The sequence below is a fragment of the Anoplophora glabripennis genome, unplaced genomic scaffold (assembly GCF_000390285.2).
Source record: "Anoplophora glabripennis isolate ALB-LARVAE unplaced genomic scaffold, Agla_2.0 scaffold131, whole genome shotgun sequence".
Lineage (NCBI taxonomy): Eukaryota > Metazoa > Arthropoda > Insecta > Coleoptera > Cerambycidae > Anoplophora > Anoplophora glabripennis.
In genome coordinates, this window is record NW_019416249.1 from 1,034,744 (window position 1) to 1,050,066 (window position 15,323).

The 15,323-nt window shown below is 32.7% G+C and overlaps 2 protein-coding genes across 2 annotated transcripts; both read left to right on the plus strand.

Moving 5' to 3' along the window:
• Positions 1-1,448: 1,448 nt before the first annotated feature.
• On the plus strand, positions 1,449-5,048 carry LOC108904560 (FGGY carbohydrate kinase domain-containing protein). The gene is made up of 8 exons (XM_018707169.1): positions 1,449-1,717; positions 2,680-2,791; positions 2,841-3,081; positions 3,427-3,737; positions 3,806-4,010; positions 4,063-4,213; positions 4,304-4,378; positions 4,602-5,048. The coding sequence occupies exons 1-8, from the start codon at positions 1,532-1,534 to the stop codon at positions 5,007-5,009; spliced, it is 1,689 nt and encodes a 562-aa protein (XP_018562685.1). The 5' UTR covers positions 1,449-1,531; the 3' UTR covers positions 5,010-5,048.
• Positions 5,049-10,070: 5,022 nt separating this feature from the next.
• Positions 10,071-11,210, plus strand: LOC108904567. The gene is made up of 2 exons (XM_018707176.1): positions 10,071-10,801; positions 11,071-11,210. Exons 1-2 carry the CDS (start codon positions 10,371-10,373, stop codon positions 11,123-11,125), a joined length of 486 nt encoding a protein of 161 aa, XP_018562692.1. The 5' UTR covers positions 10,071-10,370; the 3' UTR covers positions 11,126-11,210.
• The last annotated feature ends 4,113 nt before the right edge of the window (positions 11,211-15,323 follow it).

Genomic DNA, 15,323 nt, shown 5'->3' on the forward strand with positions numbered 1-15,323 from the left:
GAGTGGGGAAGGCGAGGCTTAGCATGCGCGCTTAACGATGTAATAAATATTAACATTTTTTCAGTCATTTTTAAACAAATTAAATTTGAAAAATTAAATTATCAGTAAATGCATATGTCAATACAACTATTTAGGTACAAAAACAACTAATGATCGAAACCCTACAACGCCTGTGAGCTTGGGAAAAATGAATTGAAAATAGCATCTTCTTAGATAACAAATTCCGCCAACGCCAAGCTAATGAAGTTTTTGGGCTGAAATTTTTACCACTTATTAAGGGTGCAAAAAGCTTCAAAAATCCTGAATTACAAGTGTCTGCGATGAAAATTGCATTAATTATTAGCAATTGAAAAAAGCGGACAATTTCGACCATTTTTGAGCTCTTGCGCATAAACAAATTATCGGAATTTAATCGGACTTGTCTTATTTTACAGATTTACTTAATACCTACCTTTTTTGTATAAACCTTTTTTCTCTATGAATAACAGTTTTTTTACGCGAGTCAAAAAACCACTTTTCCATAATTTTGACCATTGTTTTAACAAAGTTTCCCAACTAGTCTCGAGTTGATTTTTTGATATTTTATTTATAATACATTTCCGAACAATATTCCGCAGAAAAACTTCTAATAGTATTTTTTTCCCGAAAAAAAGCTATAATGACTGGCCTATAAACGTAGGTCGAAAATGCCTCGTTTTCGAGATACAGTGTTTAAATTTTAATTTTTTATTTATTTTTGTTAATTATTTCAGAGTTTTAAAGATATTGACTCGAAATTTCAAAAACGGTTTGGAGGAATAAATGTGCATTTTTTGGGATGATCCGAATATTTCTACTTGCACCAGTGACGTTTGTGCGAAAATACCACAACATTTTTTTAATAAAAAAAATCGTACGCCATTGACTTTTTCCCATTTTTGATATTTTTTTAGAAATCCGCCATCAATTCTGAATGAAATTGGCCTCTTCATTTTTATTCGTAGGATGCACCGTTTTTTGAGGAAAAAATAAAACATATTTTACTGCAAGTTGTGTATTTTTAATTTCTATTGATACATTATCTAGTAGGTTTCTGTCAATATTTCTAAATAAAATACAACCTTCAAATTTCGAGTCCATATCTTTAAAATTCTTTGACATGATTAATACCTAAAACTAAATAAAAAATTTAAATTTAAACACTCTGTATCTCGGAAATGAAGCATATTTCGACCTACGTTTGTATAAACCTTTTTTCACAAAATAACTTCGACAACCACCCCTTAAAATATTTCGCACTTATTTACAAACAGCCTGTATAGTTCACCGCGTTTTTTAAATTAAACCTTCAAAATAATAGAATACGCTTTGATCCACGGAAAAACAAATTCGCACGCCACTGTTTCTAATAGTAAACAATAATTACAACCGCAACGATAAGTTCTATTGCCACAATAACTTATACGATTTTTTCAAATGTTTTCGCTGACTTGGAGCAGTCCAATTCCCCACTTCGTCGTCCGCCTCATCAAACTGAATTGGACTATCCACGATGGACAACGTGGTGTACTTCGTAGGTGTGGACGTGGGTACGGGCAGTGTTAGGGCCGCTTTGGTAACGGAATTCGGGAAAATCGTCAGTTCGGCCGTTGAAAGTACCAAAACGTGGAATGTGCAACCGGATTTCTACGAGCAATCGACGGAGGATATTTGGAATGCTGTCGTGCGCAGCATAAAGGTAACGTAGAGATATGTAGTAGTGGTCAAGATTATAAATTGATACCTACACAGTGGCGTATCACCAATGTGGGAACTCTTAAAGCCCAGATAAGTGTGACTCCCAAATCTTTTACCAAATTAGTTGTTATCATTTCGAAAAATCGATATTAAAAACTCTAAAAAAATAAGACTAATAAAATACGACGATATATGAAAAAGAATGCAAAACTATTAAAAAATTATACATATATAGGTAAAAACAAAAATCTACCAAACTTTGTAATATTAAAATACTCATTCTCATTATACTTTTTGGATCTAGGTAACCGCTGTTTAATATCAGAAGATTAATTCATAATACCTATAATAATTGCAATTGACCCTGTAATTACCATTCTACAAGACGATAATTTTAGTAGGTTACAGTGCTTCTGACTACTAAGACTCAAAGTGAAGCTGTCTACAACATGTTTCTTCAACATATTAAGCAAAGATGTTTGAGGAGATAGAGGAGAAAAAAAAGGTTGCAATTTTTCTGCGTAAAGGTTGTTTTGTTGTTTCCTGCATATGGTGGGGAATTATTATTTTAAAACAAATTAAACTTGCAAAACAACTATAGCGTAGTAATATACGTCTTATCTTTATCTTCTTAAATCTATGATATAAACTAATTTAATTATAAATGAATTATCATTTCATAACGCAAAAATATTAATTTAATCAAAATTCATATTTCTACGTTACTGAGATGATAATGATTTTTTATCCTACGTTGGATTAAGATAAATGAAACCTGCTAAATTAAATTTGGCACTTGATAGAAATAATCGCTTATCTCTACACAGCTATATTTAAAATTTTCCACTATCTCAATAATGATAACAATACACATTGTTTTACTACCTCTAGGTACTACGTTTGTTTATGTTTATATCAAATTAAGAATAATGATTTAAAATATCTATTTATCGTTTTTTGTAGGCTGTGATAACAGGCGTAAAACCGGAAAAAATCAAAGGAGTAGGCTTCGACGCCACTTGTTCCTTAGCTTGCTTTGATACAGAAGGAAAACCACTGAGCGTCAGCCCATCAGGTATTTATCCCATTTGATTTTTAGCTTATTATACTCATTTTCTCTTTAGGGGACAATAACCAAAACGTCATTCTCTGGTTGGACCACAGGGCAGTGAAAGAAGCCGAAGAAATCAACAGATTAAACCATCCAGTCTTGAAATATGTGGGTGGGAAAATATCGCCGGAAATGGAAACTCCAAAACTACTTTGGCTTAAGAGGAACCTGAAGAAGCAGTGTTGGGACAAAGCAGGTTTATTCTTTGATCTTCCAGACTTCTTGACTTGGAAGGCCACAAACTGTGACAGCAGGTACTTAAATATTCTTACAGAATACTGCTTAAACAATTTCCGGGCTGACTTGCTAATTGCACTAATTTATATCAAGGGGTTAAAGGGTACAGGGTCATCTAAAGAATAACAATAATATAGATAAATCAGCAGAGCATGGGACAGACAGAGGTCAATAAAATTCCCAAAAATGAAAATTATTTTAGCCGAGGCGTTCGCTTAGAACTGCTTGAAATTTACAACTATGTAGAGTAGGTACATAGAGCAAATACAGATACCGGCCAGAGGATTAAATGTTCTGCTTAAAAATGGATTAACTTTTGACAACTGCCTCGCAAATCAGCATCTTATGCTTCTTATTTTTAGGTCATCATGCTCCTTGGTTTGCAAATGGACCTACGAGATGTCCGTGGAAGGCACAGAAAAATGGAACGAGAGTTACTTCAAACAAGTAGGTTTGGAAGATCTAGCAGAAAACAATTGGAGGAAAATCGGTACAGTTGTCCTCCCACCAGGCTCTCCAGTAGGTAAAGGCTTGTCGCCAATTATCGCTCAAGAGACAGGCCTTTTAGCTGGCACTCCAGTTGGCACGTCAATGATCGACGCTCACGCAGGAGGTCTGGGGTTGATTGGGTGCAGAGTCAACAACGTTGATCCTGCGTTTCATACAAGACTGAGTAAGACGGATAACTCTTACACAATTTTCAATAATAATTGACGTGATTGTGACTCCTTCTATTTAAAGGTTTGATTTGCGGCACTTCCACTTGCCACATGGCGGTGTCAAAGGAAGCCATCTTTACTCCAGGCATTTGGGGGCCTTACAAGAATGCGATGGTGCCAGGAATGTGGTTGAACGAAGGGGGGCAAAGCGCAACCGGGAAACTGATAGATCACATCATCGAATCGCATCCTGCCACTCCAGAAATCAGAAAGAAGTTAGGAGATTTGTAAGTAACTGCATTTTATTAAGGAATAATATAAGGAAAACATATTTTGTAGACACATACAGCAGTACCTGAGCAATTTATTGCACAATCTAGCCAAAAAGGAGAACTTAGAGTCTGTCGCCTTCCTCACCAAAGATCTACACGTGTGGCCTGACTTTCATGGCAACAGATCACCAATAGCTGACCCATCGTTGAAAGGAATGGTAAATTTTCTAGATTTAGTATTAGTAAACAGTTGTTTTTTTTATTTCAAAATCTTTAGATCAAGCTGATTGGTTACACGTGTATTTCAGATCTCTGGATTGACTTTGGCCCAGGATGAAGAAAATTTAGCTCTAATCTATCTGGCGGCAATACAAGCATTGTCGGTAAGAAAAAATTTGAATAGCAACGTAAATAAATATACAAAATAAATCATTCAAAGACTTATTTTAAGTTTTTCTTCTCTCATTACGTGTTAATCTTTGTCGACAGCGGTGAGAGAACAAAAATATAAAATACTTAAGTAGTTTCCAATTTGTCTCAGCCCAATACGATTCCAACTTTACTTAGACATTATCAATGAAGAATTCTAAATTGACATTATTTCAGTATGGCACGCGTCACATTCTAGAATCCCTAAGAGAATCTAACTATACGGAAATCAAATCTACCCTCATCTGTGGAGGTTTGAGCAAGAATCCCATCTTCACGGAAGCACAAGCGGACGTCTGTAACCTTCCGGTGGTATGTCCCGATGAAGTAGAATCCGTACTTCTGGGCGCTGCTATTTTAGGTGCCTGTGCAGCAGGTCACTTCAAGGATATGACCACGGCTATTCAATCTATGGGAGGCGCAGGTAAGGTGGTCGAGCCGAACAAAGCTGTTGTGGATTTCCACAATAAGAAGTACCAAGTGTTCCTGAAGATGTACCGGAATCAGTTGGAGTACAGATCCATCATGGGCACTCAAATTAGTAAAAAAAATTGTCCTTTTTGCAATACACGAAAGAATAATTAACTGTCCTAGTTTCGCTAATAAATAAACAATAGAGCCGACTGACTATTTTTTTCTAAGAATTTACATAAAATTTAACTTATACTGGTATTTTTTCATTCTTCAAATTATGTTGTATAGCAATTGTAGGGACAGGTATTCAATCGACACTATGATTTCCATACAAACAATTCTATCTTACAAATTATCCGTAGAATGCGATATTTGAAAAAAATCCTACCTGAATTTAACCATTTCTAATTTTGTATACGTTATTTTGTTCGGATAATTTTGTACAATTTTGCAGACCTATTTTCAAATTTTGTAAACCTCATCAATCGAAGTTATAACCCATGAAAAACCTAATTTATTATGTGTATTTTATTTGCATATTTTTACAGAATTTTGCGCCTATACCTATAAGCTATGTCTTTTTTCGTTGCGGTGTGCAAAATTGTGCAAAATTACTTGAATATAATGACATAAAAAGTAAGATTTGATTGAATTGCAAAGATTTTTTTTTCTTTCATGGGATATAACCTTTTTTGGTGAGATTAAATTTGATTTACTTTTAAGGGACATTTTTCTAGATGCAATTTCTTTCAGTGATTTTGAAAATAGGTGTGCAAGGCTTAAACATACCGTGCACAATTTATAGCACAGCATAAGATTAATGTTAAAGTAATCAAAATCAACTTATTTACATTGTGTTAATTGATTTCATTAATGAAAAACATTTTTATATATTTTTAATCATCCACGTGACACACCACTTAGAGTTACAGTTACTTCTTCGGCAGTTAACTGTTATTTTAAATGTGATGGTACTTCAGTCCCATATGATTTTAATTGACTCAATCTAAATAAATACAGATCAAATTACAGTTTTCTCTTTGAACAAAAGACCTGGTCACCGAGGGTCAGCTGTTTGTATATTCATCGCCGTTTTGCAAACTGTGCCTATTTTTTCCACTCCCTAAGTTCATATAACTGTTCCACGGCTTCGATCGTCAGATCGGTGTCGATCTTTTTTTTATTTCTCAACAAAACGAGTTCGATTCTTGTAAGAAGCCACCGGATATTAATATAGCGGTAAAAACTAAGAGACGTTCGCAAAAAACGTCCACTTGAGGATAATGTGGAGACATATTTAATTCTTAAAACATTTGATTCTTTATTATTTAATGAAGCTTTGGTAAATCTATCCAGTTAACCGCAGTGTGTAGGTGGAGACTGGAAATTCAAACTCTACAAGGTGCGCCAATTTCAACATTTTCGGAAGCTTCCTTCTATTTAAAATGATTTCATTTTTACGAATTATGAAATTATTAAATCAAATAACTCGAAATTGAAGTTGTTTAAAATTCGGAAAATTGCTGTATTAATAGAAAACGCCGTATATATAATAATGAATGTTTCACAGACTCGGAATAGTTAGCTGACCTTTGTTTATCATAGCATTAAATATTTTGGTTTCTTCATCAAACAGAACACAATAATTCGTTAGGAACTAACAACTTCCTCCCATCCTTACTTTATTTGTAAAGATATTGTTGGAGTAATGCCACACCAATGAACCACCCTGTATATTAAAAAATTGTTGGATTGTTGGGGGATGTTAACAACATTTTTCTAGCACCACGGTATACAAATACCAAGTTGAAAAAAAAATAACAAAAAACTAAAGAAAAACTAATACAATAAAAAATACAAAGTACATTGAATATATTACATTCACAAGTACAATTTAAGGAAATACGATTTTAATACCTTTAATTGCAGTGAAATATATAGGGTAAAACAGGTCCAAATGTGTTTACACGTAGGGTTATCAGATGTGAAACATGTAAAGTATGACAATTGTAACAAAAAAGGATGACTTTCAATGAAAAAGTAGGACATTTTTTGAACATTTTATTTTACTTTATTAGGAAAATAAAAGATACTTGTAAACACAAGTGAACTTAAAAAACATTGCATTTTGCATATATTGCGTTAACAAATGGAACAAAAACTTCATAAAATATGTTGTGGGCATCCTTACATTCACTCCGTAGCCGCCGAATGTTATTGTTGAGTATCCAAGGATAATAGCATTGTTAAGATTGTGATTTTGATTGAAAACCATGGTATAACTATAAATTATATCATGATTGAAAACTAATCATGTTAATCTTGATTAAAATATTAAAAATTTTCAAGTAAGTGTCAGGTGCAGCAATTTTTATCGATACTATTTTTAGAAAGCCGGACAGAGGGGAAATCCGGCAGGACAATTAAATTTTTTTAAAAAATAGGACATGTCCGGCTTTATCCGGACGAATGGTAACCCTATTTACACGTTGGTGGAAAATTTTGAATAGTTGTAACATTAGGTACCTATTTCAAATTATTTTATTAATTAAAACCACAAATTAATTTTATTGATTAATAATAGTGGCAAAAGCAATTGAATTTGCTGATATAAAATAGGTGTTATAAAATTTAATTTATTTCTTTCATTGGGAAAGAAATTCTTTCAATTTTTTGTTCGTTTATATTTTATCATCTTATCTTTGTTATATTGGTAGGGCCTTTTTTATAATCAAATAAAAACCTGTTCAAATTTGATATTGGTAAGTCGCTGATTGCGAGCGGTGACCTTTTTTTTAGAGAGGTCTCCATACAACTTGCAGGCCCTAACCAAAAGTTGTAGCTACGCCCATGGCCGTGCATGCTTTATAGGTCAGGTTTTATAAAGTGGACCAGTTTACAGTGCCGTGCAGAAGTGTATTTTTAAAGCATTTTTGAACCGCCCTTTTTGATTTTTTATAAAATTGTATTTGTAAGAATCCCCTGCACATTCAAATATTTTGTTTTGGATAAGTTTTGAATCACCTTGTATTAAGTTGTTAACAGAGATGTTTAACAAATAAAATGTATGGGTGATTATTAAAAAAAATGTTATCCATGGCACTAGTAAATGTAAATAAAAATCATTAAAATTAGGGATATCAAATTTAGCACATATAAACTTGAAAATTTGGTATATTTAAAATATTAGGAGTATCTAGAATATTATGAACTAATTTTGGAGAAAAACACTAGAGAAAAAAGTTGTTGCGGATTTTACCAATAAAAGACTTTATGACTGAAAATTTATTTAACATTTTCTGTTGTGAAAATCCAATTATTAAGTGTATATAGTTAGGTATGTCTAATCTACGTAAAGTAGGGTTCCAAATGACTGGAGCTTAATCAAGTTTGGAATTGACAAAGGATATATATATATATATTTANAATAAATTTGGGACTTGAGTCTCTTCAAAACCCACTAAATTTCGGATAACAATACCGAAGATTCTGTATGCAAACACAACAATATTATCAAAATTTTAAAAACTATCCTAGTATTTAAAATAATAATTTATTTTATAATCAAAGGAAATGGGAACTTTTTTCTTACTGAAAGATAATTCATTACCTTTCCCAACGTTCATATAAATTACTATGGAGTGATTTGACAAGTGATTTAGTGAAAATTGTTATTAACTGAATAATATAATTTCATATCGTCAGCAGTGATATCAATAGTGATATCATTTATAATTAATACAAACTAACACTGGCCCAAGTATTGAGCCTTGAGGTACATCAAATGAAGTCAGAAATTGATCAGACCGTGATACTAAATATATTCCAGGTCTGTTAATGAATTTTTGCTACAATTTATCTAAATAATTTAATACGTTTACTTCTGCAAAAATATTTAAATAAGATTCATTTGATACGAGAAATGAGATAGATGACAGTTCTATTTAGAGTATAAGCAGAAACAAATACGCATTTACTACTTCGAAACGATGGATTATTCATTTTCATCATAACTTTACAAGATTAGGTGTAGAATTGTTTCTCTCTAAATTGATGAAAATGCTTCATATTTGCTTTAATATTATTTTGTAACACTTTCAAATATTTGCAGTAGAAATTATGAATATCGCTCCTTACTTGACTTGAACATTCCAAATTCGGTTAAAAAATCTCGCGCGCGACGAGGGCGGTACCGACGCGCATGCGCCGGCCTGGCGCTCCTTCCCCCGCATACAGCCGTTCATTAAAGTTAACTTTTAGTGCTGCTAGCGCGTTTACTATCACACTATCAATGTAAAACTTTTTAGAAGTAAAAGTTTAACCCTTTCTTTAAATTGTCTCTAAAATTCCGGTCCGGAAAATAAGCTCCATTTAATACAAAAAGAGTGAATTCCCGAGCGGCTTTTGCCTGATCCTGGGACAATTTGTTTATAACGTTGTTTTACACGTGCTACTTTGTTATTTGTAAAGGGCAATTTAATTTCAACTTTTTGATTTTTTTTTTTTTTTCGATAGATACGTTTCTTTGGATACGATATTAACTTTTAAAATTAACGTTTTGTAATTAAACAATTTGTTGCAAAAACTTAAACGAAAGTAATTAACAAATTCTGGAGCAATAATATGACGGTCAATTGAATTGGCGTTTGGCACACACCTTGGTCATTGGATTGCCCGTCTCTGCCATATATTTCTTCAAAATCAATCGCTTTTTGCAAAAAAATGCGATGATATGCAATTTTCGAAAACTGATATTTCCGCGTTGTACAGTTAACAAATTATTAAAAAATGAGTCTAGGTACATTAAATTGTAGGTAATTTAATTGCCCTACAACATAAAATAACTAATATTCCTATAGGTCGTCTAGGTTTTCGTGGACAGTAAAAAAAAAGTGAAAAAAAACAAGTAAATTTGCCATTTATTTGTAATTTGCCAACTTAACCTCACTTCTTTTTTGATAGTATGATTCTACATAAACTTCCCCGTCATAAAGTGCAATAAAATGTCTACCTACTAACAATTTTTTCAGGTTTTATGATCTAATTCGACTGCAGTATAAAAGCCCATAGAAGTATACATATGCAAAATTAGGATTGTCAAATTCAGATGAAAAGAAACTAGAGTTTAAATGATGATAAGACTTATGTAGTTTTCTAGGGTACCTAGTTATATTATTTTAAATCATGTTAATTACAAAAAGAATTCAATCGTACAAAAGTTTCAGCAGAATAGCATTCATATCGACATCTTTATGAGAAACAGTAAACGGTGACGTTCTTCGTTAACAGTAAGTATTTATGCATCGAAATCGATCCTCTTTCAGATTTATTATTAGCCACCCTGTACAAAAATCTCTATGTCAACCTCAACAGGAGGCATCACCGTTCCAGTTTCACGCAAAACAAGTCCCCATCTGATCGACCCATCGTCCAACGGGACCTTCTCCTTCCAAACCCGCCTATAGCACGTCCAAGCTCGACCCACTGCCAGTGTGCCTTCCACACCGAAAACATACCAGTCAACCACCAAAAATGTACCGCCAACTACTAACTTTGACCATAACGAACATCATATGTGCGATCTGCGCACCTACGGAACACCCGCAACAAAACGCTGTCTACGACTTTTCCAAATTCGACGAAGTCTACGACCAGCGCCAGAACGGCACTGAGAACATCAAGGTGGACGTCAACGGCGTGGTAGTCGTCTGGGCGGCACCGGAGGCTGTGCTCTCGGCTGTGTCCCTGCTAGAACCCGGGCTACTAGACGGTGACTACTCCGACCTGGAAGAACTTTTGGGTTCCCAGAAGCCGCTCAAGCCGGAAAACTTGCTGGTGGTGAGTCCCGAGAGACCCAGTAGCAGCACTACTACCGCCTTGCCGCCGAGCTTGGTGACGGAAAGTGGTGGTGACTCTCCCCAGAAGGTTCAGAATAACACCGCAAGGCATGAAAACATTAAAAGGTAAAGAATATATTTCTGTAAATAATGTAATATAATAATATCTTCATCCGTCATACCAATAACCCTAGGTGATTTGTAAGGGAAAGAGGTGGATAAATTATTTGGTATTCATAGACCCGTAATTGTTTTATATTTTCTTTGAGAATGTGAAATTTAATACAATGTGCATGCTTTTTATCTTAAACCTAACATTATTTCCCGTAGACATAGGATTATTACTAATTAGGCAGATTGAATTTAGCAATAATATAAAATTAATTTTTTTGCAGGAAATATAGAATACCACTATTCATCAGACCATTTCTAGCAAGAAGAAAGCAGTAAACATTATTTGTCCAGCTATTTCCTGCAAATACATATTTTGACTGATCTATTTAATTATGTGATGACTTTTTAAATAAATATATAGTTTTTTAAATATTGTTTTCTGTTTTACAAAATGTATTGTTGTATTTATAGCCATATCAGTCAAAACAATAATTTTTTAGATTTGAATAAGTAAAAATTGCAACATATCTAAGATCTGCAGGTCATAAGTTAGAAAGAAAAAGGGGTCTTTTTTCATTACGAGGTTCTATTAATTTTTTTGCCTTCATTTGTTTTAATATAATAGGAATTTATTTATGCTGAGTACTTTTCAAGTTTATATACATATGTAGGTATCAAACAACACAAAAATATTCGCATATCCAGTATGGAACAATCTTTACATTGAGTGAATATAATCTAGAGTCTAATGTTACAAAATATATAACAACTCGAGGATGATTTCTTGATAACGATTTTTTTTTATTTTTTCTACAACAGTTGAAGTATTCCCACCAAATTCGATATAAATGTTCGGATATTTATGAGTCATATTTATACATAGTTACAAAAAATAATTCGTGTAGAATCCAGTTTTCCTGACTTAAAAAAGGTTGAATTTTTTCTCTTAGAAATGTAAGCTTTAACCTTAGAGATATAGAAAAAAATATTGCTCTTCAAATGTGTTAATAATGAACACTGTTCTTCAGTAAAAATGGAAAATCCGCTTAAAAAGAATAATACCTACATCAAAGATGTCTTCATACATAAAAAATATTGAAACGTTTTTCATGGGCTGTTTAAGATTTCCCGAGTTCGTATAGTAAAAAAAAATAGAATAGTTATTGTGTGCATATTCACAAATAATATTTACTAATGTACAAACTAAACTATACAGGGTGTCTCATAATTGGTTCCCAATAATTTACCACTTGATTATATTGACAAAAATAAGAATATTTTTTCAAATAAACTTGGGCCTAGAAATGCTTCCTAAGGGAGCTACGCCCCCTAAATGGGGCCTCAAAAAAATTATTTTTTTTTGTTAATATTTTCCAAACGGGTTGAAGGAAAATTATGAAACAGCATCACCATTTTTTCATAGAAAACTCAGATCAATCAAATTTTACTAATTTTACTGTTTAAATTTGAATATAGCAACATGTAAAAAATTTGGAACAAATTTTACCCGAATCCCCCTCTCCCTTGCTTGGGACGTCCATAACAAACTTTTCTAAGCACTTTTCACGTTGTTTGTTACAATGTATAATGATATGATGACATATCAAAATTCATAATGTACCCATTTTAGCCATTCAAAAAATTTTTTTTAATTTTATTAAGGTAATTTAATGAATTGCTTAAAACCGTTTTTCTCCAAAGAAATAAAGAGTACCTTTTTTGCAAAGGAAATGAAGATCTATCATATGTTGGCATCTGAATTTGAAAATTTCCACAAGTAAAAAAATAAGATGATCTATTTCGACTTTTCATGAGCGTTCATGGTGTCAAAATTCATAATTTTCCTTCAATCGGTTTCGAAAACATTAAAAAAAAATGAATTTTTTGAGACCCCATTTAGGAGGCTTAGCTCCCTTAGTAAGCATTTCTCAACCCATGTTTATTTAAAAACATATTCTTATTTTTGGCAATATAATGAAGTGGTTTGGACACTAATTATGAGACACCCTGTATAGTCATCTTTAGTGTCCAAAAACATTTACTTATATGTAACGGCGAACATCGTAACTGTCTTATAGAGAAAAACGTACACTAAATTTGGCATTGATCTTGAACCAATTCAGAAGATATTTAAAAAATCATTGTCAACATGTCATTTTCTAGCTGGAGTATGTATCTTCGTAGGGAGTCAGAACTGATGCTAGTTATTACGAAATTTTTGTATTAATATAGAACTCGGAACACTCTCTATTTTGGCATCCAAATTAAGAGACACCCTGTATAATGTAAAATATTATAAAACATTAAATTGGTACTTTGATTTTGATGATAAGGAAGTGGTTGAACGCACTTAAAAAAAAGTAGGTCCTAAACTGCGATTCACATCAATTATTGTAACGTTTAACCAAATTTTTTAATACACGTGAACGATTTTAAAAACAATTTCTTTCCAACTTTAAAAACTGGGTAAAACTCTNTCGATATGAAACAGCATCACCATTTTTTCATAGAAAACTCAGATCAATCAAATTTTACTAATTTTACTGTTTAAATTTGAATATAGCAACATGTAAAAACATAACAAACTTTTCTAAGCACTTTTCACCTTGTTTATTACAATGTATGATGTCATATCAAAATTCATAATGGTACATGTACCCATTTTAGCCATTCAAAAAAAATTTTTTTAATTTTATTAAGTTAATTTAATGAATTGCTTAAAACCGTTTTTCTCCAAAAAAATAAAGAGTACCTTTTTTGTAAAGGAAATGAAGATCTATCATATGTTGGCATCTGAATTTGAAAATTTCTACAAGAAAAAAATAAGGACAAATTTTAGCCGACGACCCCCCCAATTGAGACGCCCCTGACTAAAATGTTTGAAAAAATTTATGATGATCTATTTCGACTTTTCATGAGCGTTCATGGTGTCAAAATTCATAATTTTCTTTCAATCTGTTTCGAGAACATTAAAAAAAATGAATTTTTTGATGCCCCATTTAGGGGGCGTAGCTCCCTTAGTAAGCATTTCCCATGTTTATTTGAAATTTTGAAAACATATTCATATTTTTGGCAATATAATGAAGTGGTTTGGACACTAATTATGAGACACCCTGTGTTAAGGTTGTAACTATATACTAAATAGTTCCCTTTATTTTGTGGGAACTGTCCTACTAGTAGGCAACCCTAAATTCTAGGTCAACCTAACGCACCCCAGCGTACACAATATATGTTATTTTATTTTAGTGTAGTAGTAAGGTTTCAATGCTAAACCGACACGCTTGTGTGTTAGTATTGTCTCACAATTATTCAAATTATACAGTCCACTTGCAAGTTCTAGTTTTTATTCTACATTAAGAAACCAGCACCTAGTTTCCAAACATATTTTGGTCCTTCGAGCCGGATTAAAAACAGTACAATTAGTGCAATTTAAGAAGTTGGTTAGCATCAAGTCGACCAGCTACACATCAGTCAAGGGTGCAAGTTATCCCCAACGCCCTGTATATTCAAATAGTCATCTTTAGTGTCCAAAAACATTTACTTGTATGTAACGGCGAACATCGTAACTGTCTAATAGAGGAAAACGTACACTACATTTGGCACTGATCTTGAATCAATTCAGAAGATATTAAAAAAAAAATCATTGTCAACAGGTCATTTTCTAGCTGGAGTATGTGTCTCCGTAGGGGTAGGGTGCCAGAATTGATGCTAGTTACTACAAAATTTTTGTATTAAAATAGAACTCGGTACACTTTCTATTTTGGAATTCAAATTAAGAGACACCCTGTATAATGTAAATTATTATAAAACATTAATTTGATACTTTTATTTTGATGATAATCAAGTGGTTAAACGCACTTAAAAAAAGTATTCCTAAATTGCGATTCACATCAATTATTGTAACGTTTAACCAAATTTTTTTATATATTGTGAACGATTTTAAAAACAAATTCTTTCCAACTTTAAAATCTGGGTAAAAATCTTTTATTAAGCCACCAGGTACATCACATTTTAGGCCGAGGTGTTCACATACCGGTTCCAAGATCCCAAAGAAGTCATAAAATCGACTTTTTTTAATAAAATTTATAGATCCATTAAGGTCGTGCTGAGTTCGAGGAACTTAGCGGTACAACGAGTTCAATCGAATTACAAGACTTCTGCAGGGAAGACTTCTTGACCTTCTGTAGCCTTCCTCTCATAGCATGTCATTGACCAAGAGCAGTGGTGGAGATTGGAAAAGGTAATATCAGTCTGCTCTATATTCAATTACATTTAATAAACTTTGAAAGGTGTTCTTCACGGTTCTACTTCGAAGAAACAATGTAACTGAAAATATTCCGTAGATGTACATACACAGAATGTAACTAAAATACTTGGCCAAATTTTAATAGCGGATCCACGTCACAAATTAATAACACGTGTCTGAAAACACTTTGTTTTCAACATATAGGGTGTTTTTTTTTCAAATTTCTACAATCTATGTATCTAAAATAATTCTTAGGGATAAGAATTCGTATTTATTCGTTTCTACTTA